The sequence below is a fragment of the Hylobates moloch genome, unplaced genomic scaffold (genome assembly GCF_009828535.3).
Source record: "Hylobates moloch isolate HMO894 unplaced genomic scaffold, HMol_V3 SCAFFOLD_18, whole genome shotgun sequence".
Taxonomy (NCBI): Eukaryota; Metazoa; Chordata; class Mammalia; order Primates; family Hylobatidae; genus Hylobates; species Hylobates moloch.
In genome coordinates, this window is record NW_026652293.1 from 77,311,537 (window position 1) to 77,328,769 (window position 17,233).

A 17,233-nucleotide genomic window follows, 5' to 3' on the forward strand; every position below is an offset into this window, starting at 1 on the left:
AGTAGCTGGGACTGCAGGTGCAAACTACCATACTTGGCTAATTTTTGTATTTTTAGTAGAGACGGGGTTTCGCCATGTTGGCCAGGCTGGTCTCAAACTCCTGACCTCATGTGATCTGCCCACCTTGGCTTCCCAAAGTGCTGTCCCCAAATTTTTAAACACACAAAGTGTGTTTAAAGCTATACAAAGTTAATTCTTAGAGAAAGAATGGTCAATAAACATTTGGAAGAATGCTCAACCACAGTAGCAATCAGGAAAAGTTTAAAGCAATAAGATAACATCTTCCCCCCCTTCAGATTCAGCTTAGAGACAGGGTCTTGCTCTGTCGCCCAAGCTGGAGTGCAGAGGCACAATCATAGCTCACTGCATCCTCATGCTCCCGGACTCAAGCGATGCTTCCTCCTGCCTCAGCTACTCCCAAAACCCCCCAAAAGCTGAGATTACAGGCACATGCCACTGAGCCCAGCTAATTTTTTTTTTTTGACAGAGATGGCTGTTGGGAGGAGTCTCACTTTGTTGCCCAGGCTGGTCTCGAACTCCTGGCCTGAAGAGATCCTCTTGCTTTGGCCTCTCAAATTGTAAGGGGATTACAGGCCTGAGCCATCACGCCCACCCTCCCCCCAAATTAAAACATGTGAACATATGCAGTGTTGAAAAGGTGAGGAAACAGGTAACTCTCCCATACAGTTGATGGGAAATGTAGATTGATAGTATTTTTGGAGGACAAATTAGCAGTATGTATTACATTTTAAATTGTGTATTACATCAGTTATTTAATAACCTTTAAATCAGTTATTCCATTTCCAGATATTTACCCTACAGAAATACTTGAACATGTGCACAGATATATATGCATGCATAAAGATGCTGATTGAAGCATTTTTGGGGGATTAGTAAAAAATGGAAACTTTCAGAAATGTCAATCAGAAAGAAAAGGATTATTAAGCAGTCATTAAAATGAATGAGTAAATCTGCAGTACATACATCAAACAAATTCCCAGATATATGGAAAAAAGTAAATTACTGAATGCAAATGATGTGGTACAGTGTCATTTTAACATGTATCACACACAGATACATGTATACATAGGCGTGGAGGCAAGTGTGACATAGAGCCTTTCATTATTTACCCCTTATATTCCAGTGTTGTTTTAATGAAGACAAAATATAGGTGTTCATGGGATAATTTTTTTTGTTTTTGAGACGAAGTTTCGCTCTTGTTGCCCAGGCTGGAGTGCAATGGCGCAATCTCGGCTCACCACAACCTCCGCCTCCCAGGTTCAAGCGATTCTCCTGCCTCAGCCTTCCAAGTAGCTGGGATTACAGGTGTGTGCCACTACACCCAGCTAATTTTTGTATTTTTAGTAGAGACAGGGTTTCGCCATGTTGGCCAGGCTGGTGTTGAACTCCTGACCTCAGCTGATCCACCTGCCTCGGCCTCCCAAAGTGCTAGGATTACAGTCATGAGCCACCATGCCCAGCCTCGTGTGATAATATTTAATTAAGAAAAAGCCGGGTGCCATAGTTCATGTCTGTAATCCCAGCACTTCGGGAGGGTGAGACAGGAGGATCACTTTAGTCCAGGAGTTTGAGACCAGCCTGGGCAACATAGTGAGACACCATGCCCCACCTCCTGTCTCTACAAATAATTTTTTTTTTAAGAAGGCAAAAGAAGAGTTTAGAAAGAGCAACATCAAACTGTTAGTTATATTTACTTTAGAAAGGAGAGAAAGAACTGAGATTTTTGCTTTCCATTCTATAACTGTTAAACAATTAAAAATGGAAGTATTATGCAATTTTGTGAAAATAAAAATTTTAAAATAGGCCAGGCACAGTGGCTCACGCCTGTAATCCCAGCACTTTGGAAACCCGAGGCAGGCGTATCACCTGAGGTCAGGAGTTTGAGGCCAGCCTGGCCAACATAATGAAACCCTTTCTCTACTAAAAATACAAAAATTAGCCGGGTGTGGTGGCAGGCGCATGTAATCCCAGCTACCCAGGAAGCTGAGGCAGGAGACTCACTTGAACCCGGGAGGCAGAGGTTGCAGTGAGCTGAGATTGCGCCACTGCACTCCAGCCTGGGCGACAAAGTGATGCTGTATCAAAAAAAAAAAAAATTAAATCGTCCTTATGAAAATACTTTTCAAAGACAAATGAAATAGACCCCAACAATGTCTACTCTAGCAAATTTTCAAAGTCACAATAAAAATAAAATAGGATGACTCAGTGGTGTTTTACCTGGTACTTTTCCAGTTTTCCTTTTACAACATAATCAACAATGACTTCAAAAGAATTCCCCACTCCTTCATGGAATATTACTACCTTCAACACTGCCTTTCAGATCTGGAGTTCAAAGCATAGTTAGCATTAGAATTTCAGCGGAGAATCCAGAATTGGCAGGATATCACCAGTAGGGTGACTTTTTTTCTTTTCCCTAGCACACAGTAGAGCAATATGTAGTTTCTCCCCCCGCCCAGACGGAGTTTCGCTCTTTCTCCCAGGCTGGAGTACAGTGGCACGATCTCGGCTCCCTGCAACCTCCGCCTTCCCTTTTCAAGCTATTCCCCTGCCTCAGGCTGCCAAGTAGCTGGGATTACAGGCGCCCCCCACCACGCCAGGCTAATTTTTGTATTTTTAGTAGAGACGAGGTTTCACCACGTTGACCAGGCTGGTCCCGAACTCCTGACCTCGTGATCCGCCCGCCTCAGCCTCCCAAAGTGCTGGGATTACAGGCGTGAGCCTCCGCGTCCGGCACAGTATGTAGCTTCTACTTGCAATTTCAAAAACAAAAACAACCCCCCCCCCCCAAAAAAAAAAAAAAAACCCCAAAAAAAAAAAAAAAAAACTGTGACACATAAATACACATGCTACACTGTGCATTTTACTGGGATTGTAGAAAGGTATTAAATGGCCATGCAAGTAAGCTCGTTACGGAGCAAGAAAACGCCCAATGAACAGTACTTAATATGATTCGACATCGTTAACACTGAGCGCTTGCTGTGTGCTAGCGAGCAGCATAATTCGAAGCAGCATGACTTTGCACAATGACATATTCTACAAGTCCAGTCTCCTAAGGAGTGCCCTTAGGTTACATATAACCTAAACGTGAAATGTAAAAGTACATAAAGAAGGCATAAGGTTAAACGGAAAAAATTATAAATACTAGAAAAAATTGCATTGTATTATTTCGATGGCTGAAAAATGGGCTCGACCTGCATGCACGCGTTCTCGATTGAGCTCGCCAATATGCAGTATTTTGTTTCACGTTATGTCGCAGTCTTAGGGAGGAGTGAAACGTGGAACACGACTTCACATCAGAAATGCACGTTGCAGAGGCATTTTTCTTCGGGGATGCCGGAAGACTTCGCCCCACGCGCGCCCTCCCCGCGGACACCAACGTCCTGACGCATGTTCATTAGCGAGCTGCTCCCTCCATTTTGTCCCCAGTCTCCTTTAGGCAAACTGCGCGGTGCTATTTTAAAGTCACTTAGTAATGAAACTATAAAAAGGAGGAAGTGGGGTGGGCGTGGGAGCCCCGTTTGCGCGAGGAAGGCGCGGGGGACTAAATGGCTGCTGGTGCAGAGTGGGGCTGCCCCGGCACCAAGGGCTCGTCCCGTGGCCGGAAGGACAAAGGACACTTAGGGGACGAGGGCCGCCGAGCCAGCGCGGAGCGCCTTCCGGGTCGGTGGGCTGGGGCGGGGTGTGGGTTGGGGCCGGGCCGACCCCCGCTGCGGGGCCCACCCCGCAGGACAAAGCGGCGGCGCCGCCCCTCGGCGCGCGCCCGGGGCTCGTGCATGTGAGCTCGCGCGCCGGAGACGGTTAGAAATGGCGGTTGGGGCGGAGGAGGGGGCTGGCGCGGGAAGCGGAGCTGTCTGGCTCGGTTACGCCCCCGCCTCGCCAGGAATCCGGGAGCCGGTTTGTTTCCTGAACCCTTCTCCTTCCGCTCTCCCGCCCCTGCAGGCTGTGTGCCGAGCTGGGAAGAAAGTGTGACCCGTTTGATGGAACAAAGGACAAGACAGCCCGGCCCGGTGCGGCCACTGCGGAGCGTTAGGAACGTTCCCTAAAATGGCGGCCGGCGCGTCGGGACAGGGCGGGAGGCGGCGTCGCGTGGGGGCGGGACGGGGAGGGGCGCGGCCGGCCGGGCTTCTGCTCCGGCGACCCCGGCGGTGCAGGGCGGGTGGAGTCGCGGAGTCGTCCTCATGGCCGCCGCGCCGGAGCCCAGTGAGCCCGAGGAGAGGAAGGTAACCTGGGGATCCGCGAGGCGCGCGCCGCGGGTGGGCGGTGGGTAAGGACGGTCTCCGCGGAGCTCCTAGGCCCGGAGCACGTGTCACCGGCTTCTCGGCTACCCATGGGCTTGAAACTATTTTAACTGTTCCTAGTCCTTATCCCAAGCCCCCAATATTTTAATCTAAGTTGCCGGGACAAAATTGAACAAAACTAGAGGGAGGAGGGGACCAGTAGTACTAATGATTTACTACAGGTTATTATGAACTAAGCTAACAATACTGAATCTTTTGGCGAGAAAATTTTGCTGCTAAGGGCACTGCACTGTAATTTGCTAGTAAAGGCTAATAGTAGAGATTAAAACTCCGTTGAGGACAGGTGCCTTGTCTTTAACACGTTGTATTCATCACATTTAACATAGGAGTAATTGCTGAGGGATGACTTGATTGTACTACGATGAGATGAAAGGCTAAGATTTCTTCCCCATCACCAGTAGCCTCCCTAGCTGGTGTCCCTGTCTCCATACTCTCCTGAATCCACCTTCCACTATTGTCCGCTGGCCCTTTCCAGCCTGTAAACTGGACAGTTTTCATCCCTCTGCCTAACATCCAGTCGTAGCAGCCCATCCCATCTCTTTAAGGATAAAACCCAAATTCTTGGTATAGTAAAGCTAAAGCAAGCGCTCTCCCTGGAAGGGCTCCTGTGTTTCACCAAAGCTGACTTACGTACTTTAACCATCTTCCCAGGCATCTTGTACGTCGTTACATTTATCATATTGGAAGGTAATAAATGATCTTGTCTTCCTCTTTTCCTGGGCTCCTTATTAAGAGCGGAGAACCCAATTTATATTCTCAGGGCAGAACAGGTATTCAGAACAGGATAATGCAAGAGGAAAAAAGTTTTAATATAAACTATGGAGATCGTAACATTGGTTAATCACGAGCAAATATTTATAGAAGACCCACTGTGTGCTAAATGGCTCCTAATATATACTTTTAAGATATTCTCTCAGCTTGGAAATTTTGCTCACTTCTTGCTCTTGCTTGTTTCTCTGGTGGGCTTCCATCTAAATTTGGCCAAGACATCAGATCATATGATTAATATTAACAAATACTGTATAATTTGTTTTCATACTTAATATCCAACAGGTTGTCAATTTACGTACTACTGGTGCCTTATCTGTTTTTACTGTCCCATACACTGCCCATTTGGAATAAGCTTAGTGTTTAAAAAAAAAAAAAAAGATCCTTGTATACACACAGTAAATCCTAGATTCAGTTTTGTGATAAACACTGGAATCCTGAGTGGGACTTTTGGTAGGAGATAACTGCTGTTTTTAAAGGTCATAAAGGTGGTTTAATCCATTGGAAATTAAAAAAAAAACTTAAAAGAGGATCAACATTGACCTATTTAATTGGCCCATCAGTAAGTCGCAAAACAATATTGTAGTTGTTGAAATGAAGATAGTTATAAGCCTCAAACTGAGCACGGTCAGAGGTGGGAGGCCAAAAAAAACAAAAATTGCTCATGAAACAGTAGTACCTATCAGAGCCCATCAAAAAGCTAATTAAATTAATAGAAGCTATGACGAATTAACAGCACAAGGTGCTGTCAGGAAGCCTGTGGTTATTTGTTTTAAAGAATGTGTCAGTGATCATTCCAGCACAACCCAGGGAGGATTATTTTATTATAAGAATTAGCAAACCTGAAGTAAAAATGGGAGTTACCAAGCTGGCATACCTTGATAGAACTAGCCCCTAAAAACTGTCCTCTGCCACATTCTTGTCCTTGTAAGAAACTTTAAAATGTGAAATTTGGTACATACAGGTAAATTCACATTCAGGTAATTTCTTAATTCACCCATTCAAAAAATATTTACAGAGTACCTACTGAGTATTAGACACTAAACTAGGTACTAGACTGGTCAAGACAGGAAAAATCCCTTTAAGGAGCTGACATTCTACTGAGGGAATCAATAAGGAAGACTTCTACTGAGCCAGTCATGCAAAGATCCAGGAGAAAGGCAGCATATGTTCGTTCCGTAATAACCATCTCTAATAGAGGAATGGCAAGGCCACTGTGCCTGGACTAGTGGCCAAGAGTGGGATATGAAAGAGCACGAGATCACGTAGGGCCTTTGGAGCAATGGTAAAGATTCTGAGCATAATCGGAGGCTACGGAGGACTTATTATGTCATCTGATACACATTTTTATGAGTAGAATCAAGATCTGAAAGGTACTGTTGATAGATGGTAATTTGATAGGACAGGTTGAGCTTCCCAATTCAAAAAAAAAAACGAAACATTTTCTTTTGATGTCATATCAGTTTCAGATTTGGGATGCTCAACCTATATTAGCAATGAAGTTGGTGGGCAGTGGTCTGGCTCAGGATGTATTTAGAAATGTAGATCCTTCCAGACTTGTTAATATATTTAACGTGGATTTGATGAAGGAATCAAGGATGACTCTTGGGTTTTGGGTCTGAAAATTGGTTGAGTAGTGTGCCATTAAGAGGAAGGTTTGGAGGTGAAAATATATTTTGCAAATACTAGGTTCAAGGTGCTTTTTGTACATAAAAGTGTCATTCATTAAGCAGATGAATGAGGCTGAAGCTTGGGAGAGATTAGGGTTTGATTTAGAAATCTGGAGTCATCATATAATGGCATTTAATTGAAAGCCTTGAGATACCTAGGAGGAGACTAGATTCCAAAGGAGGTAAGAGTGGCACTTCAAAATCAGGTCTGTAGAGGAGGGAACAGCAACAAAGATGTCAATGAAATGGAAAACCAGGAGACGTATTTGAAGCCAAGTAAAAGTAAAAAAGTTTCAAAAACAAATGATAACTTGTGCCACATATGCTGAGATTCAGATTAAGATAGACTGCAGTGGATGTCTTTTAGAGGTCTTGACTAATGTCAAGTGAAGTTCAGTGGATAGATACCTCACTCAAGTGAGTTAAAGGGAGAATGGGAGGTTTTAAGTAGAAAAGCACACCTAGACTCAAGAAGTTGTGCCCCGAAAGGATGGTGGTTTAGGAGGCTGATGAGGGGAGAGGGGTGTACAGAGGAATTTTGGGTTTTTTTGAGTCTTCTTGCTCTGTTGCCCAGGCTGGAGTGCAGTGGTGCCACCTCAGCTCACTGCAACCTCCACCTCCTGGTTTCAAGCGATTCTGCCTCAGCCTCCCGAGTAGCTGGGATTACAGGCATGTGCCACCATGCCTGGCTAATTTTTGTACTTTTAGTAGAGACAGGGTTTTGCCATGTTGGCCAGGCTGGTCTTGAACTTCTGACCTCAGGTGATCCACCCACTTTGGCCTCCCAAAGTGCTGGGATGACGGGGTGAGCCACTGCGCCTGGCCAAGAGGGTTGACAGTAAATTATTGCAAGTGAAAAAACGAACGATGCAAATGAAAGGGGTAGCTATAGAAGCCAAGCCCTTGAGTATGTGAGAGGGGAATCAAGTGCCCAAGTGGGAAGACTAGCATTAGATAGGAATAGGGCCAGTTCATCCTTTGCAATGAAAGACAAATACGGGCACTGAGGCAGATATAGTGGTGGAAGATCAACTGTCTCTGATCAGATCTATTTCTATACATTATTGACATTCTGGCTTGGAAATCTCTTGAGCTTTCCTTAGATTCATCAGGGTGAGCTGGTAAAGCTGCTTTTCTAAATCTAAGCTTTAAAAATGTCTAACATTTCCTTAATTTATTTTTAAGGGTTCCCATTTGTTAGTAGCAAAGAGTTAAATCTTAAGTTTGCAGGCTACTTAAGGAATAGAAGAGAAATGTTAAAGGCATGTATATTATGAACAGAATACTTCCGTATATAAATAGAATACTTCAAAGGGAGTTATGCCTGGGATCCTTTATTCATCTCCACTTCTGGGCATTTTACAGTTCAGTGTACTTAACTGTAAAGGTATACAGGCTCAAGTCATTGCATATTCTTCCCATTTTGATAGAAATTGCAGGGATTTATATACTGAAATCATATCACTCCTTAGATATGTGACAACTAGAAAGCTCCCCACCGAACCCTCCAGCCTTGGTTACTTCTTAATGATGTGGTTTGGCACAATGGAAATGTCATAGGCTTTGCGGTGAAACTGACTTCTACCTCCACTCCTGCCAACACTTATTATTAGCCTCCTAAGTCCCCGAACCTGTTTCAGAGGTAATCTCACAGAGAGGTTGGAGAATTACAAAACATGTAGAGAGCCTGGCACTAATACCCACCCCCCTCACCAGCAGCTCTTAATTATGAGATCAACCACTATTATTTTAGACCAGAGAGTTCTGTTGGGGATTGGGTTTGTTTCAGAAGGCACTATTTTAAATAAGATACGTAGCTTCTATTTAGATATTTGCCTTTAAAGCCAGCTGAGCTATTTTCCTATTGTTTGCAAATTTACTTTTATTAAAAAATAAAATAAAATTTCCTAAAGCAGTGTTTCCCCAATCTGACAGTCATCAGAAAAAACCACCTAGAGTTTTCTAAACATAGATTCCAATGAATCTAAATCAGAATCTGAGAGTGGGACTAGAAAATACTTAATTCTACCCCGTGGTACAAGCTGGTCTCACACTTGTATCTTTGCACCTAAGACTAGATAAAACTGGTACTAACCCTCTGGCCCCAGCATCCCATCCTTGGGGAAATGCTAAGTCCAGCACTCCCCATCTGCATAACACTACCCACATGATCATATGTCCCCTGGGCTTTCAAGCTGATAGGAAAAAGTCGTCTTGCTAAATGAAATCCCCCAACCTCTTGGTAATGTGAAGAACTGTACTGCAAAGCTTTGAAGCAATCCTATGTTAGGCATGTGGGTGGGAGCAGGGGGCCAGACAGGAAGCGGGAAAAAATGGAATAGAATGATCCGAGAGTAAATAATTTTTGCTTTATTATGAACCAAGTCACATTTTGTCTCTTCCAACAGATGCTTGAGCCAAAGAAGCAAACATAGGCAGAAATACAATTGAGAATATCTTCATGTTTAAACCTTTGATCTGACTTGCCTTTTACTGTCCTTTCCCCATTTCTTCTAATCTCTTTTGCCTTACAATATATTACCTTCTAGGTATCACCTCATCCTATAGAATCCCTTCTAGTTTAATGTCCTGCCCCAAACAATATTAACCCATTGAAGATAACTGAAACCTTTAAATGGACAGTGGTTGCTTTTAAAAGCAGCCTTACTGAAAATTTTATATACACTTAATCAAGTAAGTTACCATGAGTTTTCTAAACTTTTGTGTTAACAGAAATGCCAGTTCAACAGTGTGACTGTTACTTTCAGATGTCTGTCTTGCCGCCCTGAAGTACAGTGACAGACATCCCAGTTAAACATATTAGGAAAAAGAAATATATAAATCCAATGAAGACTGTAGAAAAAGAATTTTAGCACTTGAAGGAACTTCAGTCATTTAACCCAACCCATTCATGTTATAGATTGAGACCACAGAAACAAAAGTAGCCTAAAGGATACAAAAGTTAGTGGCAGATCTGAGATAAAAATCCAGCTCTTTGCATCCCTGTGTTTTTGACCACACCTAGCTGTCGTTACCACGTATTATGAACAAAGAAATGTAATCAAGTGCAGCCTCACTTCACAGGCAAGAAGAGACTAGAATACAGTTTAATATATTGCCCATGTTTATCTTAACGTGAAACATTTACTCTTACAACCACAGTTGATGTTAACCTAGTTAATAAAATATGAAAGGTAATTACCAGGGGAATTTTAAACGGCACTACATAAGCAAACGTGACTCAAATTACTTTTTCCATTTCTGCTTCCCAAATTATTGGAGTTACTGAAGCAAACTATGCTGCTTTCAATTCCAGTGATAGGTATATTCCCAAATAAACTCATTTAAAGAGCTCATAAATGTATTCTCCTATTTCCAAGTCAGTTGATTAGCAAATTAAGATACAGCTCAAAGTTACCCTACTGCTTAAGGGTTTTCTGGTCCAATTTTTAAGGTTTTCGGATTTAAACATTCAGACTGCATACCAAAGCTGGACAAAGACAATGCAAGCTGATTTAGGTTGTCACGTGGCACATACTCTAGTTTAAACCCTCAACTGCAACAAAAGAAATGGTGTATTGTCATTTTTGCCAAAGCACCCCAAAATGAAATACTTTCTTACTCAATCTAGGTTCTTTTTTTCATTCTAGTCCCTTAAGCTCCTAGGATTTTTAGATGTTGAAAATACCCCCTGCGCCCGGGATTCAATATTGTATGGTTCATTAGGATCGGTTGTGGCTGGCTTTGGACATTTTTTGTTCACTAGTGAGTATCTGTGTTTTTTATTTCTCTGTGTACTAAAAAAGCATTTCTCTATGTAATGAACGATTTTTTTCTAGATGGAGTAATGTATATAACGTAATCATATTCTGATTGTTATGCTTATCTTTGACAGGTAGAATTAGAAGATCATGTGATGTTGGAGTAGGAGGGTTTATCTTGGTGACTTTGGGATGCTGGTATGTTTGCTAAGTATTCGAGAACATCCATGATTATAGTAGGTTATCTAATTCAAAAAGCACATGCTTTTTTCAGAGCAATCTCCCATTGGGAGATCCTCACCCTCAATGAAGAATCTTGATTTTTCAGGACATTTTCATGGAAATCTATCTTAAAATGCTTGAACAGATAAATGCATATTAGACATCCCATTAAAAAGAAAGCTGTTTTACACTTCACTTAGGAAAGCCTCAACCATTTCCCTTACCCTAATACTTATTTCATCCCTGCTTATTCATATCTGAAAACGCTACTTTAAGAATGTGTTTACAACTACTGATGAGTGAATATAAAATATGGATGAACCTCAAATACTTGCCAGACCTAAGAGTACGGTATGTATGTACTATATGGTTCCATTTATACATGAATTTCTACAGTGAGCTGTTTAAGGTGATAGAAATCATTTTATGTAGACATAGCATTATTATCCCGTTAAAAACGAGAGCAAATACTAGTTTCTTATAATAACCAATGCTATCAGAAGACTTAAAACTAATGGATTTTATCACTTTACAAATTGTTATGTAGACATCCTTTTTTTCCCTAATAAAAAAGAATGTGTTGATAGGTATTCTGACGCCAAAACTGCCCAAAAACAGCACTGTAAATTAGAACATATTTTTCAGTCTCAGGGTAGTCAGGGTGGCCATCTGTAAGTATTTAAGTTTTGCGTAATTTATAGAGAAATTGCATGAATTAATTTCTGTAGGACTTTATATTAACAATTTATTCATATTCTTTCAAGGTTTCATTGTAGGTATAATTATGCAAAGCAAAGAATCCAGGAAAGAATTGCCAGAGAAGAAATTAAAAAGAAGATATTATATGAAGGTACCCACCTCGATCCTGAAAGAAAACACAACGGCAACAGCAGCAATTGAACAATCTTGAGCATAGAAAAGAAGTCAGTGTAAACGAAGTTAAGATCAACCACATAAAACATTTCATGTGCAATAAGCTCTCAATCAAGTAAATAAAGTTTAAGTTGTAGTCATTTTTTTTCCCCACTCTTGTATGGAATGAAAACTTGCCAATTTATTCTGGCCCTGTGTCTACTACCAGGATAGCATTCTTACGTGTTACATATAGTGGACTTGTCATCCTTAAAATGTGAACAGAATTTATTGGCAGTGTGGCAAAGAATTATAAAACCTAGTGTTTAATGTACTTGGAAAGAGTTTCCCTTGTGGTGGTGGAGTCTGGCTCTGTGGCCCAGGCTGGAGTGCAGTGGCCCGATCTTGGCTCACTGCAAGCTCCACCTCCCGGGTTCACGCCATTCTCCTGCCTCAGCCTCCCGAGTAGCTGGGACTACAGGCGCCCGCCACCGCGCCCGGCTAATTTTTTTGTATTTTTAGTAGAGACAGGGTTTCACTGTGTTAGCCAGGATGGTCTCGATCTCCTGACCTCGTGATCCGCCCGCCTCGGCCTTCCAAAGTGCTGGGATTACAGGCATGAGCCACCACGCCCGGCCAAAACCTAGTGTTTAATGTACTTGGAAAGAGTTTCCCTTGTAGTAGTAGTAAGTATAGAGTTTAATGATAAGTAAACTTCCCTTAACAAAAACCTCAACCTTATTATTATCCCATTAAAAAGCAGCAAATACTTACTGACTTCTTGTAACAGCTAATGTCATTGTAAGATTTAAAACTAAGGGATTTTATCACTTTGCAAATTATTTTTTAAATGCATTCATCATTTGACAGTGTTCTCTCATTTCTTAAAATGTGAGTCATCTTCCAAAAGAGTTGTTTTTAACTGCCCTAAACATTTTTGGGGAAGTATGCAGGGTTTATATTTTTAAGTATAATTCGTTCTTAATTTAAATATGCACATGGAACTTGTCTGGCAGACTGATGCAACAGAAAACTGCAGAATTACTATCAATGTAGACAATCCTTTTGAAAGTCAATCAGCTGCTCCCATTAAAATATTATTTAAAATACAAGAATACCCACAGCATCTAACTAAATCCTCAGGATTTATTCTCCAGGAGAAATTATCCCTTTCTAGGAAAATGAAGTTATTTCTGGTTTTAATCTGTACAGTACTTTAAGAAAATCTATTAAATATAACAAAACACAAGCTAGATGCTTAAGAAATGCTTCAAGAAATATTGGGGGGAAGATACCAGCAGTCAATAGGATTGTGGCCATTACTGGTCCTATTCTTTTGATGTACCATGGAAGGCACAGAAATAGAGCAAGGAAGAAAATATTAGTTATTTTGATCTACGTCTTTTTCTAAAGAAAAGTGGAGCTTGCTCCAGTTCAATTCACAAGAGCATTTTCCCTCCCATGCCCACCTTTTCTTGTGGCTGTCGCTAGGAAGGTTATGATGCAGAGGCTGTGTGGTTTACCAAGTGCCTTAACTTAGCAGTGAATGACACTGTCAAACACATGTTGAGGGAAAATTTTTACTGATTGACAAAAAGGAAGACAGTTTGCCCACTCTTAGTGGCACAAATCAAAGCTGCATGCAATCTACATTATCCAAATTAGTCGTAACCAAATAGTTAAAAAATTCCACCGGGCACGGTGGCTCACACCTGTAATCTCAGCACTTTGGGAGGCCGAGGCAGTTGGATCACCTGAGGTTAGGAGTTTGAGACCAGCCTGGCCAACAGGGTGAAACCCTGTCTTGTCTAAAAATACAAAAATTAGCCAGGCGTGGTGGTGCATGCCTGTAGTCCCAGGTACTCGGGAGGCTGAGGCCTAAGAATCACTTGAACCTGAGGTGGGGCAGACGGACGTTGCAGTGAGCCAAGATCGCGCCATTGCACTCTAGCCTAGGTGACGGAGTGAGACTCCCCATCTCAAAAAAAAAAAAAAAATTCCATACCATGTTTTCAGAGGCAGCACTGTATGAATGTGGGAAAATATTGATGATCACTAATCAATAATCTGATATTTAACAAACTGGGGACAGGCCACGTACGCTGTTTTACCTTAGTTATTCCTTGGTATCCACAGGCCCAAGTCTCTTTAAATAAAATGCCCTCATAGTTGCATAATCTACATTCTCCCATATACTTTAAATCATCTCTAGATTACTTACAATGCCTAATACAAAATAAATGCTATGTAAATATAATTATTATACTGTGTATTTTTAATTTCTTTTGTTGTTTCATTGTTATTTTTTGTCTTTTTACCTCCAGTATTTTCAACCCACAGTTGAATCCAAGGATGCAGAACTGGAGGACACGGAGGGCTGGTGTGTAACATACATAACATGTAAAACAGGTCCCTTCCAGCGCTAGCACACTGCAATTACATCTTACCCTGAATAAGAGAGAAGCTCTCTCTCGGCTGGTAAAATTTCCAGTGTCTTCACCAATAACAAGGTTAGCTCATTTTCACAGAAGTCTGCATAAACTGGAAACCTGGATTAAAAACAAAGTTGTAACATATTTGGTTGGATTATTTTTTAAATGTTTCATGTATTTACATGATCACTAGTAATTTTTATTCTTGTGTTATTAAGATTTTACAAGTGTATTAATAAATTACGAAAGTCTGTAACACCCACCCTCAATAAGGAGAGACTGGTAGACACTTCCAGTCTCTCCTATCAATGTCTACCCTACCATCCAACTTCATGTCCAAACTGTATTTAGTTTTTTGCCAAACCTTCAATGCACTATGACCTTTTTTTTTTTTCTCTTGAGATGGAGTTTCACTCTTATCACCCAGGCTGGAGTACAATGGCGTGATCTCGGCTCACTGCAACCTCCACCTCTCAGGTTCAAGCGATTCTCCTGCATCAGCCTCCCAAGTAGCTGGGATTGCAGGTGCGTGCCACCACGTCTGGCTAATTTTTGTATTTTTAATAGAGACAGGGTTTCACCATGTTGGCCAGGCTGGTCTGGAACTCCTGACCTCAGGTGATCCGCCTGCCTTGGCCTCCCAAAGTGCTGGGATTACAGGCGTGAGCCACCACGCCCAGTGCACTATGACCTTTATACTATATCCATGCTGCCACGCAGACTTTTTCATTTCACTTGGAATGCCTTTTTTACCTCCTCTCTGTAACTTTCCATTCTTTTGCTCACTAGCTTCTGGGAATTGCAATCACCTTTTCATTTAAGTTCTCACTATTTTGTGTCTTATAGTTGGTGCTTTTCTTGGTCACAAGTATCTGGTACAATTACATACAGCCTAAGTTTCTCATTGGCAAAAACCTTGGCCATTTTTATCTTTACATTCTCATCCAAGTATCTGGCACAAGATAGTCAATAAATGCTAGACAAAAAAAATAGTCCAGGTTCCTGGCCAGGCGTGGTGGCTCACGCCTGTAATCCCAGCACTTTGGGAGGCCGAGGCAGGCAGATCACACGGTTAGAAGTTCGAAACCAGCCTGGCCAACCATGGTGAAACCCCATCTGTACTAAAAAAAAATACAAAAATTAGCCTGGCATGGTGGTGTGCAACTGTAATCCCAGCTACTCAGGAGGCTGAAGCAGAATTGCTTGAACCCAAAAAGCGGAGGTTGCAGTGAGCCACGATCACATCACTGCACCCCAGCCTCAGCAACAGAGCCAGACTCCGTCTCAAAAAAAATTAAAAATAGTCCAGGTTCCCCTTCCCCTCTCATCCACACTTTCACACTTTACAGTTTCAAACTGTAAGAGTAACCTACCTTCCATGACCACCTGGAACCTCCAGCGTATAGCTTCCTTCATTGTTCCATTAATTCCGAAATGTCACACTAGGTGATATAGCAGTAGGTACCAGCTAAATAGCTGATTAAAATAGAATTATGGTTATTAGTAGTCTTAAAAACTTCTTGTGGCTTATCTATCATAACTACTTTTAAAAAATCTTTACGTGCTTTATGCACTTTCCCCTTCCCTCACCCCTCCCTCTTTGGTTTTCCTTGACTGCTTGTGCTTTTCCATCTCAGTAAAAGGACCTCGGAGAATTTAAAATTAACTAGCTCTTCTCTGGACTTGTGATTATATTGACTGAGTTTGGCAACAAGAAAATTTGACTATCCCTAGGTACCATCATTTGCAAGCATCTCTTTAGTCTACGTACCTCTACTCCATCGCTGGTTTCCCTTTGCTTCGATTATATAATGCGAGGAGGTCTATATAATAAATTCAGGATTCCTGTTTATGCACTTTTCAGCAAAGAGCTAGGGATCAAATAGGGTTTCAATCCTTCTATTCCTAGATAAAAATCTGTGATGGGGATCAAGACACCCCTTTAAAAGTCATGTTAAGATATACACTATTCTTTGGGTAAGCAGAAGACCTTAACAAGGAAAGTAGAAAAATTAAAATGATTGCTGTAATTCTGATTTTTAGTGGTCCTCTAGAATAAAATAAGTTTTGGAAGTAGGTATCTTAAAATAGTCCAGTAGTCATCAACCCAGGTCAATATAATATACCAATATCCTCTACCACCCAAATACTGGTATTTTACACAACTTATTTTGCACATTAAGTTCCATTTTAAAATGTTTTAAAATGTTTTCTTAAAAAGGAAGCTGTTAGAACAAAAAAATTATGAAGATAGTTTTCAAAGTATTACATTTAAAGTTCATAATGTGAGCACTACAGATGTTTTACAAATATTTTTCAGTGCTTTCAACCATTGCATTTGCCGTACGCTTCCATGTTCTAGAATAAGGACATTTAAGTATTTTTATGTTGAGAAGACTACACTGATTACATTAATAGGCAAATACTAATTCTGAGAGAGGTTTCTATTGTTCATTTTAAAATGTAAGTCAATGTAATGGGTGATATCTGTTCTTAATTCTTCTAAGAATTAAATCCTGCATGTTATCAGTCACCTATTATATGGCACACCCTCAGGGGGTATCAATCATTCTTTGCATATACTGGCTTCTTAAAGGGTAAGTTTCCATAGAAATGTTTCTTCATTTGACTTCTACCCTGAATAGTTATGTGAAATAAAACATATATGCCTTACCATCTAAATTCAAAGCTTATTTTTGAAATGAATGTTTCCTTTCCTGTAGTTTTATGATTTTTCTCAAATGAACAGAAATGGTAATGAAACCACAAGTTGCCTACTCTTCAGAAACCATTCAGTTGCTTTATTTGTGAGTGGACCCATTATTTCATTAAGCAAACTCTGATAGCTACATCTGGAATCAGAAGAGCCCAAGCCCTCTCATTTCACCTAAAGACATTCTGGAGCGTATAGTGGGGAAAATAAATTTCCTCTAAAGTCTTTTTCAGGGAAATGGAAAGTTACATATTCTGGACTGATAACAACCAAAGCTCACACAAGCCCTCCCATTCCTTCAGTCTTGAATTTAATTCCTAGTTGATTTTATATACTTCCATATATGAACTAATCACTTCACTATCCAAAAGGTTGTCAAGCTATTTTCCAAATTTTCATAAGCTAGTAAAAATACGTATTTCTGAATTTAGTAGAAATGAAAAAGATTTTGGGCAACCAAGGACAGAAAGGTCTCCTATGCACTGTTTTACATTAG

At 41.1% G+C, this 17,233-nt stretch overlaps 1 protein-coding gene across 5 annotated transcripts; it reads left to right on the forward strand.

Moving 5' to 3' along the window:
• The first annotated feature begins 3,813 nt into the window (after positions 1-3,813).
• LOC116457767 (cytochrome c oxidase assembly protein COX20, mitochondrial) lies at positions 3,814-16,786 on the forward strand. Of its 5 annotated transcripts, none has more exons than XM_058430384.1 (5): positions 3,814-3,915; positions 10,408-10,522; positions 10,653-10,716; positions 11,505-11,728; positions 13,917-16,786. In XM_058430384.1, exons 1-4 carry the CDS (start codon positions 3,826-3,828, stop codon positions 11,638-11,640), a joined length of 405 nt encoding a protein of 134 aa, XP_058286367.1. In that variant the 5' UTR covers positions 3,814-3,825; the 3' UTR covers positions 11,641-11,728; positions 13,917-16,786. The 5 variants fall into 5 exon arrangements, with proteins under 5 accessions (XP_058286367.1, XP_058286368.1, XP_058286366.1 ...); XM_058430385.1 differs by having other exon boundaries at positions 11,505-11,663; XM_058430383.1 differs by lacking the exon at positions 13,917-16,786 and adding an exon at positions 12,284-12,845 and having other exon boundaries at positions 11,505-11,956.
• Positions 16,787-17,233: the final 447 nt, after the last annotated feature.